General features: G+C 31.8%; 1 protein-coding gene across 1 annotated transcript; it reads right to left on the bottom strand.

Annotated features, from left to right (window-relative positions):
* Window positions 1-7,389: 7,389 nt before the first annotated feature.
* LOC127708716 (enoyl-CoA hydratase, mitochondrial-like) lies at window positions 7,390-19,810 on the bottom strand. The gene is made up of 8 exons (XM_052213836.1): window positions 19,664-19,810; window positions 16,564-16,761; window positions 14,326-14,453; window positions 11,795-11,894; window positions 11,037-11,141; window positions 8,750-8,869; window positions 8,166-8,233; window positions 7,390-7,824 (listed from the first exon to the last, which is right to left on the bottom strand). The coding sequence occupies exons 1-8, from the start codon at window positions 19,767-19,769 to the stop codon at window positions 7,759-7,761; spliced, it is 891 nt and encodes a 296-aa protein (XP_052069796.1). The 5' UTR covers window positions 19,770-19,810; the 3' UTR covers window positions 7,390-7,758.
* Window positions 19,811-19,834: the final 24 nt, after the last annotated feature.

Genomic DNA, 19,834 nt, shown 5'->3' with positions numbered 1-19,834 from the left:
AAGAGATTTTTTCTTGAATTCCTATTTGTCTACATTGTTGGAGATTGTCCATTGTTGAGGATGTACATAGATCTAGGTGAGCGACACAAGCTCTTTAGAGACTAGTTTTTTCTAGTAGTTGTTCTACTAATCTAAATTTTCTAATTTTTCAGCAAACTCTATAGGAAAACAAGACTTTTCTTAAACAATTTTGACAAGCGTTATCTCACCTGATAGCGAGAAATTAAAGAACTAATCAATATGAAAAATGTGCTCCGCCTGGAGCAGCTGGATACGACCGCAGAGGTCGAACTCTGAACAGTTGGGGCAAGTATGGACACAATATTCAAGCTAGATACAGCTCTGAATTTGGATAGTGATTAAATATTTGACACATTATAGATTTCCGACACAGAAGAAATGTGGTCAGATAACTTAAAAATTTGAAATGGGACATTTAATCTACTTAATGGTCCAATATCCAAAATCTAATTCCATGGTTAGATTCAGCATATAAAAAATAAAACATGAATTCATACAAAGTTTAATTTTGGACCCTTTGCACCTTAATATGGACTAATTTGAAAACAGGGCCCAAAATAAAAAATCTGAATGCACAGTTAAGATTCAGCATATCATAGAACCACAAGAATTTAGTTTTTGATGAAATAAAAAAAAGTCTAATTTTGGACCCTTTGGACCTCAATGTAGACCTATTTAAAAATGTCCAAAGATCCAGTATAGTAATACATGGTAAAAACCTCAAACAATTCAAGACTTTAAATCAATCTTCATTGAAATTGGTTAAAATGTTTGTATTTATTTTCAATTGAAGATTTCTTGCTGTTGTGCACTACTTTGCTGTTGCGCAATACTTAGTAAATCTGTCTACAAACTATATATAATAATTTACACACCCTGTGTGGTGTGTATCTCCTGCCATATCAGTATTTGTTTTTTTTAATATAGATCAGTAATAATTTATGTTAGAACCAGCTTAGCCAGTATTAGAAGGTCTTGTTTTTGGCCCCTTTTTGGCCTCTAGTTTCTTAACAATTAAAGCCACAACCCACAAAATCGACCCCAACCTTCTGTGGGTGGTATGGAACCTTGTGGTACAATTTCATAGAGATCCATACAATTATACACAAGTTATTGTCCGGAAACCAGAAAAATTCCTATTTTGGCCCCTTTTTGACCCCCAATTCCTAAACAGTAAGGACCATAACCCCCAAAATCAATCCCAACCTTTCTTTTGTGCTATTGAACCTTGTGGTTAAATTTCATAGAGATCCATTCACTTATACTAAAGTTATTGTCCGGAAACCAAATGTCTTGGGACGACAACGACATGATAGCAATATGCGAACCCAAATTTTTTGTGGTCGTATAATAAAAGGAGTTGACAGGTATAGGCCAATGTGACAGCAACCCAATGACAAAAATGGCAAAATAAAACCATCTAGAGTGAAACATACAGTATTCACAATAAACAGGTGTCTATACAAAAAGTAACGGTCTATAAAAGTTGTGAATTAAATAAACAGAAACTATCAAATATCTGCATCAGCACTAAAATTTAAACAGAAGGAATATTAAAGAATTCTGAATGAAGGACAGCAATAAAAGCTCTGTTCCTTTGCTTTTTGTGTGTTTTTTGCTGTGCATATACTGATTTTGTGTCATGGGTGGATACCCCATATCCTTTGTTTTTCTATTACCGGTAAGCAGGTCTAATGTGTTTTCTTTGTGTCAAAAATTAAATTGTAACAAATAAATCAAATGAGAAAATATATATATAAAAGGCTGGTAAGAGAAGCAAATTATGGTAATACAGTTAATTCTCACTAATTGCAGAGCCCAAATTTCAGGGAAAGGTTATACAATTGAGAAAAAAACTGATGTCAATATAGAGAAAAGACACAATATTGAAATATTTTTTATGCAATTCACAGGCATTCTACCTGCACAATTAACATATAACATGATTACCGGTTATAATTTCTATTGCCAAGTATGAAATACAAGGGATGGGGTTCCACTGTATTAGAAGACTGTGCTGATTTTAGATTATTTGACTTAGGAAAAATGCTTTCATCCAAATCAGAGCTGATCATTAACTCTAGATTAGACACCCATGAAGATGTCTCACCTGCTTTACTGATTAAAACATAATTTGATATCATAGTCATACTACAGTTATCACAAAACTGAACATTGATCAAGTACCCATGAAAATATAGTCTAGATCAGATGACCACTGTTGGGAAGACATGAACACATTTACAAGGAGTTTATATAATAAAAAATATAGCTGATTTACAAATACCAGTAACTGAGAATCTGATGTAGCAATGAAAACTGAACAATGGCCAATAAACCATTTAAATGAGGTGAAGGTCAGATGAGTACTAGTATACATTAGCACATACTTACAACTTCTCGTCCAATCAAATTGCTTATATTTGCCTTCTAATTTTCATAGTACATACTTTGTATATGTAAGAGAATGATAATCCCTTTCTTCATGAATAAGTACGAGCGTTAGCGAGTACTTATCATGAAGTAAGGGATTATCATTCTCTTACAAACTTAGAATATTGTAAAGTGCTCAAGGCTCAAATGATCTATTCAAGAATTAGTTTCATTGTCAGTGCAATGTTTATAATTGATGCATGACTTCCTTTTTCGGCATGTCATTTATGGATAAGTTTTGGTGATGTGAGGACTTTCTTATCATTTGGGATTTTTTTTTTTTTAAATGCGTTATAGATATTAGGTGACACAACAGTAGAAAGAAAAGGTATGAATTGTATGTTTCCTGATTGTGAGTATGAATGTAAATCATGTAATATTTTAATGAGGAATTATCCTTTTTTATTAACAGTTTAAATCAATTAATACATTTGAGTTTACAACTAAATTTTATTTCATAGCCAATAAGATTTAGGCTATTTTTTATCTGAAAGATTTTTTTGATTTTTTTTGCATTGCTTTGGTATTGTTTAATTTTATAGTAATTTGAAGTTATTAATATTTTCATAATAAAATTCACGGTACCAATTTTACTGCACCAGTAAACTTCAACTTATTTTGAGATTTTTGTTTGTTTCACAATTCAACTTTGAGTCAGTTTCAATAACTGTGTGATAAATCCTTTCAATCTGATAAATGTGCTTCGGGGCAGTTGTAACTCATTTATAGAAACTCTTTGTTTTGAACTGTAAATAGACCCAAATAATAGGATAATCCCTTACTAAAGAACATGATTTACATTCATTCTTCACAATTAAGAGGCATCCAATTCTACAATTTCATTGGTCGAGAGTACTTTGCTATATTCTAATTCCGTGTACTAAGTAACTTCGCATGAATGACCACAAGGCTAAGATTTCATTGTATCGTAATCAAGATATTTAAAACAAAAATTGCCACTGGCTATTTTGAAATAAAATGCTGTGTTCCAAATTAAATTAAATATTTGTAATTAGTTTTCACGTTGATTTTTAAATATCCTGCTATTAAAATCTTTGGATCTAAAAAATGTTTTTGACAATTGCAAATTTCTTTCATTTAATTAAAGGGTAATACATAGGGTTCTTTATACCTTGATTAGAGTACAACGATATCTTAAAATTATGATAATGTATCATCCATGCAATTACTTTGTACAAAACAAAGTGTGTACTATGAAACCTTGTGAAGGGAAATTAAAGCAACTTAGTAATAATTTTTCAAACTTTCTTAAGGAAGGTGATCTATATATTTCGTCATGAATTGATTGATTAATTGATTATTGATTGCTTAATGTCCAGTGGCAAATATTCCATGCATGTTCAGGACGATGTCATGAATTGAAAAACTGTGATTATGTCTGAAGATAATATGCCACCTATATATATACTACGTACATATAAACATATTCTGATAAATCTTTTAGTTTTTACTTAAATTTGAAATAATAAAAAAAAAAAAAACACACACACAAAACCTATAATCTCTGATCTATTGGTAGTTGCTTTTTAATGCCTATCTGCTAGACTATATCTATGGGGACAAACTATCTATATGTTTCAAATTTATTATAGCTTTAGTTTTACTGTGAAATTAAAAAATGTTTTCAAAACATGTAAAGCTTCCACTGCAATTTAATTATTGCCTGCTTTTTGTCAATTTATTTGGTCATCTTACCATGTAAGAAGAACATGTATAGTAAAACACCGCTTTATATCAATATACATACTTACACCAGCAGCTACCATCTTTTCATTCTGGAGTCAAGGGCCTTTTGAAATAACATATTTTACAATGATACTAGTGAGTAGATTTACAAAACTTCGTTAATGAGCTCCGTTTTACAAACCTGTGATACAAGTAGTCAGCCAAAATAAACTATCAATAGACCAATTAAAAGATTACTCGAGTTGTAAATATGTGCTAAATTGGATAGTCTATGAAAAGGTATATACTATGAAATTAAGAGCTCAGGGCAAGCCCCTCGCTCTAAATTTCATAGTATATACCTTTCCATAGACTAACCTGGACTTCAATCCACTAGTAACACATACAACTGACTCATAACTTTTTATAGTATTAACAGAAGATCAGACACAATCAATCAACCATGAAAATGATGTCAAGTTCACATGAATCCTTTAAGTATAGTTGATTTATTACTTATAATACCTGAGAAACTTATATCATCATGAAAACATAGTATTTATCAATAACATAACATTGACAAATGAACCATGCTAATTAGGTCAAGGTCAGATGACCCCTGTAGGACAGATATGTACCCCTTACAATCATTTTAAGGAGTAACTTGGCACTAGGACAGACATACCCCTGATGTGGAACATTTTTAAATCATTTTCCCCTTCTTACCACTCAAATGAAGTATAGTGATATTGGCACATAACATCTAAGAATTTTTTGTTGTTGCTGAAAATTACTTTTACAAAAAAGATTACAGGGTCATGGTTTTTTATTTTCTGTTTGAAACTTCAGAAATAATTCTTTCATGCCATTCTCTATGCTCATTTTGACATGGGTAGGCATTATATTTGTCAATATCTTTATATATACTTCTTTATATATTTCCAAAGTGAAATAAGAATGTCATATTAGAATACTTGTTTTACAAGTAGTTTTTGGCTTCTTTGAAGCTAATGGGCAGGGTTTATTGTGGTCCCAACTTTAAATCATTTTCTTCTATTGACAACAGATTATTGTGTAAGTAATGTGAGAGACTATTTATATTTTCACCACCATCTTTGAGACATGTTATTTGTGGTGTCCTACTCACAAGTACTTATTATACAAAATATGGTTGCCCTTTTACTGAGCTCATATAACTACTGAAAAAAAATGTGGATAAAAAAAGATTTTTTTCAGGTATTGAAGCAATAAAATGCAAGCAGAGAAACAACAGAATATAAGACATCTGTATTCAATACATGGATACAATCCAAAATATAAAGCTTTATACAAACAGTTTACAATGTAGCCTCCAGATTGGAACCCCTATGTCTCATTCAGTGACATTTGTTGCAGGCAAGACAAAAACTACCACACACTTATTAAATGCAGTTACTAAACCATGAAAATGGGGTCATGGGCAAGGAACAAATGCCATATGGCAACTTCAGATCAAAAGGCATCTGTATACAAGAAATTATTGCGTGCATTTATTAATGCGATTTTTAAAAAATGGACAAAAATGCAAGATTAATTATTGCACATTCAGGAAAATCTGCATACATTTCTTTGTATAAGATATTAGAATACAACTTCTTATTATTGCAATACTCAACCAGTCGTATTATTCACATTAATGTTAATAAACACCTGGCACTTATTTCTGAATTTACAGTATCCAACTCATCTACATTTTTTTAAGCTTTTTACAAATAATTCACAGTCACAATTGTTGTCATTTGCATCCAGATAAGCATAACTCTGGAACAACAAACCAAAAATAAAAAAAAAATCACTAGGGAGCTTCCTTTCAGCAATCTCCAGAATAGTGTAAAGTTTGGTGGTAATCAATCAGGAATGCTGGAATTAGTGCACGATTTGTGAAAAATTGCCTTTAATTTAAGGGTCAAAGTTCAGACTGTAACTCTGGAATGACAAAACCAATAATAAAAAATAAAAGAACATAGTTCCAATGTCCCTCACATTGCACATATTTTATCTATCCAGGGGCAATAAAAAAAAAAACCCTTTTTTTATTGTTCTTTAACTTTCTTATAAATATCTTGGAGAAATTAAGGCTCGAGAGCTAAAACAATGAAATTTCCAATATAATTAATATTTCCAAGGGCCATAACTCTTTTAAAAATATTTAATCGCCACTAATTTTTTGAACTTGTCCGAGACATTGCTGATATAAACCTTTAATATACCGGTAAGTTTAAATAAATGGGGAATGTGTCCATGGGACACAGATGATGCCCCCGCTTGCATATCATATAAATTTATAAAGGGACATAACTGAAGAACAGTAAAAGTGACGCTACCCAAATATGTACTTGATCTGTATTTTGTGGTAATAAGCATTGTGTATAAGCAATTTTTCCATTTGTAAAGGGGCATAACTCCAGAACGGTTAAAGTGATGCCACCAAAATTCAAATTTGATCTGTGTTTTGTGGTAATAAGCATTGTGTATAAGTTTCGTAATATTTGGTTGAGGCAAACTAAAGTTAGAGAATGGAAACCAGCTTTGGGACACAAGGACGGATGGACAGACAGACGAACAAGGGCAAAACTTAATGCCCCCTCCTCTACGGCGGGGGCTGCCTAAAAATGGCAAAAATTGTACACATGAGAGTGCTTACAATGCAATTTTACATATAATTAATATTTCAAAGGGGCAGAACTCTTTCAAAAATAACTTATCAGCACTGATTTTCGAACTTGTCCAAGACATTGCTTATATAAATCCATGATATAAGTTTCATAAAAATCTGGCAAAAATTGTACACATGACAGCACTAACAATGCAATTTTCCATATAATTAATATTTCAAAGGGACACAACTCTTTTAACAATAATTGATCCGAACTGATTTTCAAACTTGCTGATATAAACCTAAGATATAAGTTTTATATTTCTGGTAGAAGTGAGAGTGCTAACAAGACCAGACAGACAGACAGATGCCCACATGGACAGACACTCACAGAGACAGACGGACAGTTGGTGGGGGGGGGGGTTTGGGGGTTCGACAAAAAAATCAAAAGGGAGCTTTGTGCCGTCAATTCTAATGTTGTGTTAAAGTTATATGAGAATTGGTTCAAGCAAATTTGAATTATCGTACAAAGTGTTGACAGACGGATATCGGTATACCATAATACGTCCCGTCTTTGAGGGGCATATATAAATTGTCACAGAATATACAAAAACTAAAGCACTACTTCATTTATTATATAAAACTGATTTGCAATCAACATGATTGGATATAATTCACTGATTAAGAATCTATACATTCTGAGTACTATTTTCAATACCTTAGACCAAAAGGTTGTGATTGGCTAACAACGTCTTACAAAATGGAAATTCTACCAATGAGGTGACATTATTCTCATTTTGGGGCACAAACAATGAAATTACCCATAGTTCTTAAGATTCTGAAACTGTGAATTGAATAATGGTGTAAATTTTACAAACATACAAAATGTAATCATTCAATAGTCACAACTTAATAATAACACTATAAAAAACTGCATCCTCTCTGTTTAATATATGAAATACACGGATATTTATCAACTATTGTTAGCTGTCTGTGAAATTTGGTTTTCTTTTCTCTGAGAAAGCTGTCATGCCTTCTTTTCTGTCATTCTGTAATTCAAAAATGAAAGTTGTTCCATTACAATATTCCCTAATTTATTTTTTTACTACATGTAATTCAAATTAGTCCAAATAAGTTTCTTGTACAAAAGCACTCCATATATGATAGCATGATATGATCATTTGGCTCCGTTCCATTAATTTATGAATTTATTTATTTATTACAGTGTTTATTCAATCCCTACATGACAGAAAAAATCTGGAAGCATATCATTGAAATCTTTTTAAAAGAATATACTCAATGTTCTATAGCCTCCATTCATTGCATCATAATTCTATGCTAAAATAAAATTTATCTAGTTTCAATGTTAAGAAATGTATAAACTACTCACTGTTGCAAATGAAGCATGAAATATTCTCTTTTCAAAATGGAGACCTTCTTTTAATGACATTTCATATGCTACAAAAGAAAAAAAAACAATGTTCCACATAAAGTTAAGTAACCCACTAGTATAAAAATAGGTGTCAACCTGTATCAGATCACTAAAATAATTTGCTTTTTGAAGATTTTCTTCTCTGTTAGATCTATGATAAATTTTTTAGCTTGTTGTGATTAAGGGTTTTTATGAATGATTTTTTCCATGTCTTTCTAAAACTGTAACCGAATCTTGTGGCGGCCACCATTTTCACAAGACAGCAACAGATATTGATAAATAATTAGTTATTTCTTTGACATGCAAAAGCATACCTAATAAAGAAGGAATATTTTAACTATATTTAACTTATTTTGCCTACACCCAGATTGCATCATACAAAAGGGTTAATGAAGGAAAAGAAAAACATGCTGTGAACCTTTTTATTCTATAAGCAGATACTAACTAAAGTATAATAATCATAGTAGTAGTAGTTTTTTAAACATCAAGAATAGTTATAAACACAATTTGTATACCTGTCAAATAAAAGAAAAACAACTTACATGCATTTACAGCCTCTTTACACATGGCTGTAGTTATCTTTGAATAACTAGAGATTTTCTCTGCTGTTTTGATAGCTTCATCAACCAATTGGTCTACTGGAAATACTTTACTTACTAAGCCTACAATATAATTGTTTCAAATAAATCACAAAATTATTAACCTGCTCCGAGTTTCCACTGAAATCAAATTAATATGCAAGTTTTTTCTGCTTAATATATGTATATAAGACCAGAAATTTATTAGGGGTAACAATCTGAACCCACTTATTCCAAAGTTTTTTGTGTTAACCATGTAGTTTTGCTCTTGAGAAAAATTGAAGATTTTATTTAGTAAGATGAAACTTTTCTTTCATATAAAGTATTACAAGAAAAAATACTTGTAAGTTATGAGCATTTCCAGTCTGTTTCAACCTTGGATTTGCACTTTACGATAATAGAGGACAGAAGGAATCTTAAATATATGATAGAAAAAGTGGCAAATTTACCTTTTCTGAGCACAAATTATGTTCTTCCATGGATCAGGAATTCATTATAGATTTTCTTTACAGAAGAGAAATGTTTGACTTTAATATTAAAGTTTCTTCTTTACAGATATTTTATGCCATTATAATTAAGTAAATTAGAGGCAACAGTAGTTTACTGGTGTTCAAATCTCATAAATCACATTTAAAATAAATAAATGGGGAATGTGTCCATGGGACACAGATGATGCCCCAGCTTTCATATCTTATAAAGTTATTCCATTTTTCCATTTGTAAAGGGCATATCTCTAGAATGGTAAAAGTGACACCACCAGAATTCAAACTTGATCTGACTGTTTTGTGGTAAAAAGCATTGTGCATAAGTTTCATAACATTTGGTTGAGGCAAACTTAAGTTAAAGAACGGAAACCAACTTTGGGACGTACAGACGGACAAGAGTAAAACTAAATGCCCTCTCTGTTACGGCAGTGGCATAAAAAACACAACCTGAGGAAATTAACTCCAAACATAGTGAGAGACTGGGTGAATCAACAGGGCAAGCGTCTTTGGCTTTGCATGCATTACTCACCATGCAAATCCACAATATGTAAAAATTTCATCATAGGAAACAGCACACAGTCTATAAAGGAGTAGGCCCGGTAAGACCCCTTTTTTGCCCAAAAAATATAACATTTTAAAAATTGGTAAAAATGTAAACTTTAAGCTATTTATTGGAAAGAAGAATACTTTTGTTACATAAATATGGGCTGTTTTTTTACATTACACTACACATGCATCAGGTACGAGCATCATTAATTCATGCAAAATTACTGAAATCTTCACAATTTTAGCATTTGTACTAGTTTTAGATGGTTTTTGTCTAAAATGGAAGTGGCCGCACTTGTGTTCAGTCTTAATATTTCAATATATGTTGTATTTGATGATGATACATAACATATATAAAGATTGAGACTGAACACGAATGCAGCCACTTCCATTTTAGACAAAAACCATCTGAAAAGTGACGTTTTGTGGCATAATTGATAGATTTTTCATATCTAAGCTTGAATTTAAGCGTCTTTAATGACCAAATCAGTTCAAATCTTTAACATAAACTAATTGAATCGACTGAAGAAGACACTTAAGTGTTTAAAAAATTTCAAAAATCGTTCATCAGATGTACATCAAATTTTAGGCCAAAATAAGCCCTTTCAGGACCTTCTCCTTTACAAATCAGACCTAAAATCTAAGACAACTAAAATCATTACATGAAAAGTGGGTTTCAAAAGTAAACAGAGATAAAAGCCTAGCATTGCATCCCCAATTTTGTTTTTAGATTCAGGGCAATTTACAGCTTAACATATAGCATAGACAGCTGTCTATTGTTGAAAAATATTGACCTCTAGATGTCTATGTTATTTGTGCTATTGAGTTGCTGTCTATTTGAGTCTATCTCATTTTATTTATATTTATACAAAAGAATTGAACAAAAAGAGATTTGTCAATGAAACAGAAACTAAGTAATGTAAAATGTTACAAGAGGCCAACATGCCATATTAATAATAGACAAGCGATACATTTTTACTACAAAATATTATGCATGAAATATTTGCCAATGGATATTAAGCAACTAACGATATTTTTTTACAGTGGCGAAGAGATGATACTGTCAGACCTGTTGTATGCATACAGCATTTATGTAAAATGATGAAGTAAAATTTGACAAATTTAAAATGGTAGTAAGTTTCTGTACAAAACTCTTAACAATGCATTGTCTGTTTTGTTAAGAGTGGTAGTTGTATGAAAGGAACATGGAATTAACTAACCTGCCCTTTCTGCATCAACAGCAGACATTCTATCAGCTGTCAGAATTAATTCCATAGCTTTTGATTTGCCAACTGCCTTTGTTAATCTTTGTGTACCTCCAGCACCTTAAAAAAAATTGCATTTCTTATAGGATGTTCATAGTTTGTGATGATAGTTGATTTGAGTCATCATCTCAAATATATTTTGTATTTATATGTAGTATTTTAGCTTAAATGTGACCTACGGAATTAAGATTTTTCACCGGGTTTGTACTTACATGAGTAACACTACAGGTGCCACATGACGAGCAGGATCTGGTTACCTTTCCAAAGCACCTGAGATTACCCCCTGTTTTTTGCTCAGTCAACAGTTTTCTATGTTGTGTTTTGTATACTGTAGTTTGTCTTTTGGTCATTTTTTTGTTTTGCCATGGCATTGTCAGTTCTTTTTCAACTTATGAGTTTGATTATTCCATTGGTATCCTTCAACTCTCTTTTAAAATTTTTGAAAATGAATAAAAGTTTTAAGATTGTCATCTTTTGGCACATGGTCACAATTATAAACTGTCAATTATTTTCTGAGAAACTGGCTGTGGATAAGCACAAGACAGCAGAAGGTACAATATTAACCACAACCCCCAAACTTCATCGAGGTAAACTTAACATATATTTTCTCTCCCTTACATTACAACTAATTATATTTTACTACCAGTCGGGGAAAATTTGGTATACTGTGTACTTTGTAAAGTCTACAATTTATGCATTATCTTGTAAGATACCTGGTATTGTCCCCAATGTAATTTCTGGTTGACCAAACTGTGCTTTCTCTCCAGCGTAAATTATGTCACACATCATGGCTAATTCACATCCACCACCAAGCTGTAATAATATACAATTTACTTCATCAATAACCTGTTTAGACTGAATAAATAAAATTTTGTCATATGGTTCGGAAGCCTGCCTATTAATGGAGGACATATCATGACATTAAGATGTCTATTTTTGTTCATCTGGTTCCTTTTATTCATATTTCTCTCCTGTTATTTATAAAATCTTAGGCTTGATGTTGTGGTTGTTATAGATTTTTTTTTATCTTACGGTTTTTAGCTTATCTGGCCCCCAAAAAAGCAAGTGTAAGCTATTGACTTCAGATGGAGTATATCTTTGCTCCATCCATGGGTGAATATTAAAAAATATCCAAAGGATGATTAATTTCAAACTATCAATATCTGTACCTATATTGACAATTCTAGGTTCAAAAAGCTGCCATGATATTGATATTTGCACATCTACCAAAAGAAAGGTATCAGCCTAATTATCTTTTAAGGTACCGGTAAAGTATATGTAATTGGGTGATATTTTGGATTTTGACAAAATTTTATGCATTTAGAACTTGTTGGAACTACATCTGAATTGTTATAAATATTTTTTTAAATGATATGACAATATTAAGGGGTCACCGGATTCATTTTTTCTTTCTGGAAAAATCAATTACCCTGTAGTTAAATATCTAGCATGAATAAAAGGTCTTAATGGCATAAATTATCATCCTCATTTCAAACATGACTTGGAATATAAAAATAAGAAGATGCGGTATGATTGCCAATGAGACAACTCTCCACAAGATACCAAATGTGGTAAAAGGTTAGCAACTACAGGTCACAATAAACTAAAAACAAATATGATGAACAGCAACAAACTTATTTTTAGCCGAGGGAATGCCTCCCCACATATATATGGTAAAAAGTATCAACTAGACTTGTGATAGTCATAAGAAAAGGTAAATCATTGCCATGTCAGTGTATATAAGTTTAAATGTTTATCTAGTTTGCTATGAAGAAGTCAAAACATATTAATAGGCTAAAGACAAGTTTTCAAAATCGTATCCCTTATTTGCAATTGAAATTTTAATACATGTATAAACTATATCCATGACCTTACAATAATTTTTAAATTATGAGGCCCCCAAAAAAAATGTAAAAAAGGTCATTTAAGGGCATTAACTTGTTAGCAGTCATCTGATAATTTTGGTACAAATATTTATACCGGTACTTGACATTCTAAACATTTTCAACCATATGAGATTTTCCATATCTACCATGGTTTTCAAGATACTTTCATTTTACTCCTTTGTTATATTTTTAGCTATGGTGGCCATGTTGGTTGATGGACCATTAAATAATTCACAAACTATAATTTAGACACTCTAAAGATCAATCCTGTACCATGGCCTTCTGGGCCAGATGTGCTACAAATCATAGGGGGGGTAACTTAACTTCGATATATTTTTTTGGTAGGGGTGTGCCATTTTTGCCTCAAAAAACGTACCCGGTTTAATATGACATTCACTGAAATTCAGTACCTAAAGTTATTCAAATATTTAAGAAAGAATGACCTAAACTTATATACAATATTTTAAATATGACCCATGCTTATATAAGCAATAAATTTATATCATCACTCATAATTCATAAATATACAGCTACCCTCAAGTTTTTATGCCCCACATAGGGGCATTATTTTTTTTGGTCTGTCTGTGCATCCATTCGACTGTTCGTCCGTCTGTCCCACTTCAGATTAAAAGTTTTTGGTCAAGGTAGTTTTTGATGAAGTTGAAGTCCATTCAACTTGAAACTTAGTACACATGTTCCCTATGATATGATCTTTCTAATTTTAATGCTAAATTAGAGTTTTGACTCCAATTTCACTGTCCACTGAACATAGAAAATGATACTGTCCCGCTTCAGGTTAAAGTTTTTGGTCAAGGTAGTTTTTGATGAAGTTGAAGTCCAATCAACTTGAAACTTAGTACACATGTTCCCTATGATATGATCTTTCTAATTTTAATGCCAAATTAGAGTTTTGACCCTAATTTCACGGTCCACTGAACATAGAAAATGATAGTGCGAGTGGGGCATCCGTGTACTATGGACAAATTCTTGTTATATATGAATTGACATCGTTTGGTGCACATATACTTTATAGTAATATATACGCATGGATTGTTGGATTAACTGCGTGTTTAAGTGGGTGTGAGATGTTAACTTTCAAATGAATTGATTTAATTTAATATAATAATTGACCATTAATAATGTAAGATTCTCAATAGCATATTTATATATGATATATAGATCATACCCCAAATCAATATACAGTTATCAAACGTAAGTGCATTTTAATATAGGATGTCATTAAAAAGGAGGGTCATTCTTATATAAAATCTCGCAAAATTATGAACCATATTTTTGGTGCATCCCTGTATGCCCAATAATAGGAAGTAACACCCCCATGTTACAAATACAGAACTTACTGCATAACCATTCACGGCTGCTATTATTGGTTTTTTACATTGCTCTACTGAATTCCATTGAGATAAAAAGCTATTATACCATACATCAGAAAAGTTTTGTCCTTCCATCTCTTTAATGTCAGCTCCAGCTTTAACCAGATAAATGTAAATATTACTTAAACAGTAGTTCATAGTTTGCATCAAGATTATATACACTTGTTTATCTAATAAACTTTAATCAAGCTTTCAGTAACTGAGAGTTCTCTCAGATCAGTACTTTGTGTCTTATGTCTTCTTATATTTGTTTACACACTTAGTACAGATCTGATAAGTCATGCCTTTCCAAACATATATTTACTTATGTTGTGTTACGTTATTACACCAATTGCCCAGGTTAGGTGGAGTGTTGATTGCTAACAAACATTTTTAAACTTGCCAGATTCTGTATGTGCCTGTCCCTAACCAGTTGCCTGTAATCCCAAGTTTGATATTGTTATTGTAGTTGAAATCTACCCTAATTGTTTTTCATTCATTGTTGTAGTGTAAATCAAACCATTGGTTCTCTAATTGGAATTGCTTCAGATTTTGTCATCCTGGGAATTTTATTATTAAATACCTTGAAATTATATAAATCTAGTAAAAACAAGGACTTTCTAAAATGAGTCCAAATAAAGGTGCTGTTTTCAAAAAAGGCCAGTCGAGATATTATCAAATTAGCCCAAATTGTCTACTGAAGAGGAGTCAATACAGTTTCAGAGAATATAACTGATAACACAACAATGAGCATTCAAAGTCATGTTGTTACTAGTTTTGTTTACAATGATTTCTTATAATGGAATCATACAAACAAAAATCTGCAAAATTTCAATTAAATGAGTTATTTCAACGTTTCTTTTTTATGACATAGAAGACTATCATTTGTTTTTGTCAGAATCGTTGTCTAATTTTGCATCACACTTGGAATATGGCAGGAGACGTCATTAAAGTTTTCTGAACAGTCGATTGTGATTTTCTTTGAAAATGTGAGGTGACAATTGGGGAATCAATTTTCAAATACATTGTACAACATTTATAGTTTTCTCTAAAAAAGAGCATATTTATTCTGGGAGAACATGATTTATGTATTAGTTGTAATTCGTTTTGAACTAGCTTTCATTAATTGTAAGTACTCTGTTTCTATTGTTTTAATGCTAGTTGTTTTTGTGCTTCATACAAATCTATTGAATTAAGTGATTTGCAACCAATTCTTACAGTTAATGTTAGATACACCAAATGGGTGTATCTAATTTACACTAAGATATTATTGTCATTGCAGAATGATAGTTTTCAATAATTTAGGAGGGGGTCTTTTAGCAATTTGACCATATGTTATTTAAAAGCATGATAAATGGAGGGCATCCAATTTCATTAAACGACATCTTGGTGCAAGTTCTATGTTGTGCTGTTACACTACTATCCCAGGGTAGGGAAGGTTTGAGCATTCACAAACATGTATAACCCTGCCATATTCTTTATGTGCCTGTAATTCAGTAGTTGACCTTGGTTCATCTTTATCCTATTTTTTTTTCGTACATTGTATTGTTATATATTAGGCTGTAGGTTTTCTACCTTGAATTGTTTCACATTTTCATGTCAGGGCCTTTTATAGCTGACTATATAGTATGGGTTTTTCTCATTGCTGAAGGATGGACAGTAACATATAATTGCTTGTATCACGTCTTCTAATTGGCAATCATACCACATCTCCTTTTTTTTATATGGTAGCACATGATTCATATGCATTTATTTCAAAATGCACAATGAAAGCTTACTTATATGAAAATATTAGAAAAATAACAATACAAAACCTTGGAAAACTGCTCAATAAAGCCTAAAAGATCAGCAAAATTAACTTATTTTGGCATGTGATACACATATATTCAATCAAGTTTTGAATCAATCACAGAATCTAATTAAACCCATTTTGACTGTGTTGTTGCATTAAATGCAATTATTTTAAAAGTTGTCAGATATTCCAACGAAATATCCAAAATTCTCAATTTTGAACCTCATTTTTCTCAAAAACAAGCACAGTAGCCTATATATTTTAATTAAGGATTTTTGAAAGATCTCATCTCAATCTACAACATATCTCAAAATCATAAATATGACAATAGAATGGGAAGCTATCAACTCCTCCTAATCAGCTAAAGGAAACAATGATTTTTTTTCTGTCTGACAAATATTTTGGTTATCATTATTTAAAGTTTAAAATTTTACCTGCAAAAGCTTTATCCATGCCTGTTAGTACAATACATCCTATATTTTTGTCAGCTTCAAATTCTTTCAGAACTTGTCCAACTTCACTCATTAAGCCATCACATAAAGCATTCAGTGCTTTTCTCCTATTCAACTGGATCAAACCAACATTTTTCTTTTCACCTTTCACATCTTTAATAATATACTCTAACTGTTGTCCTGAAATTAATAATAAAGGAGATGTGAGGTATATGTAAGTATTTACTTACTTAAAGATTTAACTAGAAATGCTAGTTGGATAACCACTGAGGAGGTTCATGATTGGGTAAAGGCACATGATCATGTGGTGGGGTAAAAACTAGTTATTTGAGATTTCAACCCCTGTCCCATGTGTTTAACCCATGAGTGATGGGTACTAAATGTCCTTAGGGATTAAAGGTGAAAAAAACCAAGATTCATGCTTTTAACATCCTTATTCTTCAAAAACCAATCCATAAAGTTTTCTTATGACCCTATGTTAATTTTATATCAATTACACCAAAATGTATCTACCAAAAGAAGTAAAGTAAGCAAATATCAATCTAGCAAAAAGATATAATTTAGAAGACAAAACTATGGACTTTTTTTTCAAAATAAGAATTCTAAAGCAATTAATATACATCTGGTCTGAATGTTTAACTGTACCTGCAGAAATCTTATCTAAGGGGATATCACACCCTAATTACAAGAGCCCCATAATTTAGATAGGATCCATGTTAACTTGTTGATCCTCTGAATAAACTAAAATTCTTAAAGGTTATCAATTAAACATTGTAGTAAAACCTTATATAGAATATAGTCTTTATTGATACTAAAACCAATTTCTTTTTTAATAAGAAAAACATAACTAAATATGCATTGATATACAGCTATGAACACTTATGGTCCTAAATGCTGTCAATACATATATCAAGGCTTGAACAAGGGCATGCTTTTCTCAGACTGTTTAAGATGTCTCTACACTACATGTTAGTCCTCTGGATGAAAAAGAATAAGGATAAGAAAAAGAATATTCATTGTTCCAATTAAGAGCCCTTGATGGGCAGCATACAACTAGGTTTTTTTTTAAAGACCTTGACTACCCATGAGGCTCTTGCACGGTGGGTGCATGACATTTATACACACAAAACATGTACAATACCCTATGATTTTGTAACAAAAAAAAAAAAAAATTTAACATTGAAATGAAATATTAAATGTTCAAAAAGTTATTGGATGTGTACAAATTGAAATTTTAGTCTGCAAAAAAATGGTTTATTTATTAGTTGGAATTAGCTTTGAACTAGCTTTCAGTAACTGTGAGTACTCATGAGATCCATACTTTGTGTGTTTTGTTTTTTTGTAAATTTTTTTTTGTACTTGATGCCGATCTGATGAGACAAGTCCTTTCCAACTACATGAACTAATTCTTAGTTTGTTCTTCTGATATGCTGTTATACCACTATCCAAGGTAAGAAGGAGGGTTAAGCATTCACAAACATGTTTAACTGCACAACATTTTTTATCTATTTCGATAGGTTTCCCAGTTGTTTACAGGCGCCAAATTTTAAAAAAAAATACAGGTAACCTTTCAAAATTATTGTACCATGAATTCATGCATTTCTTTAAGAGTTTACAGCATGTGTATTTGACATCTACTTCTGTCATCAATAATGAACTTGACAAATTTAAGCTAACAAGGAGTGAAAACTTGAAATTTCGGGATAGGCCTGAGTGATTGAACTAACAGAAATGAAAGTGAAAGTCTTTAGGTGTTGAAACATGTCCTAATTTGAAATTTTAATCTGCAAAAAAATGGTTTATTTATTAGTTGGAATTAGCTTTGAACAGCTTTCAGTAACTGTGAGTACTCATGAGATCTCACAAAACATGTTTAACCCCGCCGCATTTTTGCGCCTGTCCCAAGTCAGGAGCCTCTGGCCTTTGTTAGTCTTGTATGTTTTTTAATTTTAGTTCATTTATATGTTTTGGAGTTTAGTGTGACGTCCATTTTCATTGATCTAGTACACATTTTTGTTGAGGGGCCAGCTGAAGCCGCCTCCCTGTGCCGGTTATTCTCGCTGTGTTGAAGACCCATTGGTGGCCTTTGGCTGTTTTCTGCTCTTTGGTCGGGTTGTTGTCTCTTTGACACATTACCAATTTCCATTCTCAATTTTACCTAATTTGTTTAATCTAATGGAAATATGGTGCACAAAATGTGCCAGAGGGGAGTAGATGTACAATATTTAATTTTTGCTTTATATCATGATTGAATTTATGTTGAAATTCTGTAATATGAATGCTAAAATACAAGTATCACATACATTTAACATTATCAATGATCTGTGAAAATAAGGTCAAGGTCAGATGAAACCTGCCAGTTGGACATGCACACCTTACAATCATTCCATACACCTAGAAAAGTGATCCTATTGCTTATAGTATCTAAGATACGGCTTGACCAAGAAAACTCAATCTTGATCACTAATTCTTTAAATGAGGTTGAGTTTAGGTGAACCCTCTCTGACTGACATGTAGAATAGTTATTCTTTTACTTTTTCGCTTGACAAAAAAAAATCTTTTTTTTTCAAGCAGTCACTGAACTATGAAAATGAGATCAAGGACAATGGACAAATGACAGACAGAAACTTTGTAACATAAGGTACAAAATGGATATCTGCATACACGGTATGAAGCATCCAGGTCTTCTACTTTCTGAAAAAAAAAAAGTTTTATACACATAATTTATTCCATTGCTGCCACCGGATTATTATCCTGTGTATGGAATTCTGCGATGGAATTTAACACATAAAAAAAATGTTAAGAAAAAAGGGGGGTCCATGCTCCAAGCCTATGTGGTCCCCATCGCCTTTACCTCATAACCTATCTGGAAAGCTTAACATGCCTTCTCTTTTTTTTTATTCTTAAATAGAATCAGATTACCATGTTAATTTAGACTGTTAGTTATAAAAACTTTATGTTTATGAACTTTGTACCTATGCTTTTATTATCTCCCTTGGTGGATCCATCATTTATTTTTGGAATTTCGGCATGTTAAAAAAATACCAAAACAAAACAAAGTAACTAAATATTTAGATTATACCACTCGACATCAGCCTAGTAAAGGTGGCAGCATGACAGTTCTTTAACGCTGAAGAATTTCTGGAATTCAAAAGCAATCTTCTCAAACCATTTCCAAGGACTTCCATCTTGCTAACCTTGACCTTAATGTCAACAGGAAGTGCTTCTGATGTATAATGGGGGTGTGTTGTCT

The sequence above is a fragment of the Mytilus californianus genome, unplaced genomic scaffold (assembly GCF_021869535.1).
Source record: "Mytilus californianus isolate M0D057914Y unplaced genomic scaffold, xbMytCali1.0.p SCAF_7, whole genome shotgun sequence".
NCBI classification, from domain to species: Eukaryota; Metazoa; Mollusca; class Bivalvia; order Mytilida; family Mytilidae; genus Mytilus; species Mytilus californianus.
Note: the sequence above shows the minus strand (reverse complement) of the source record. Positions and strands in the feature narration are given on the sequence as shown.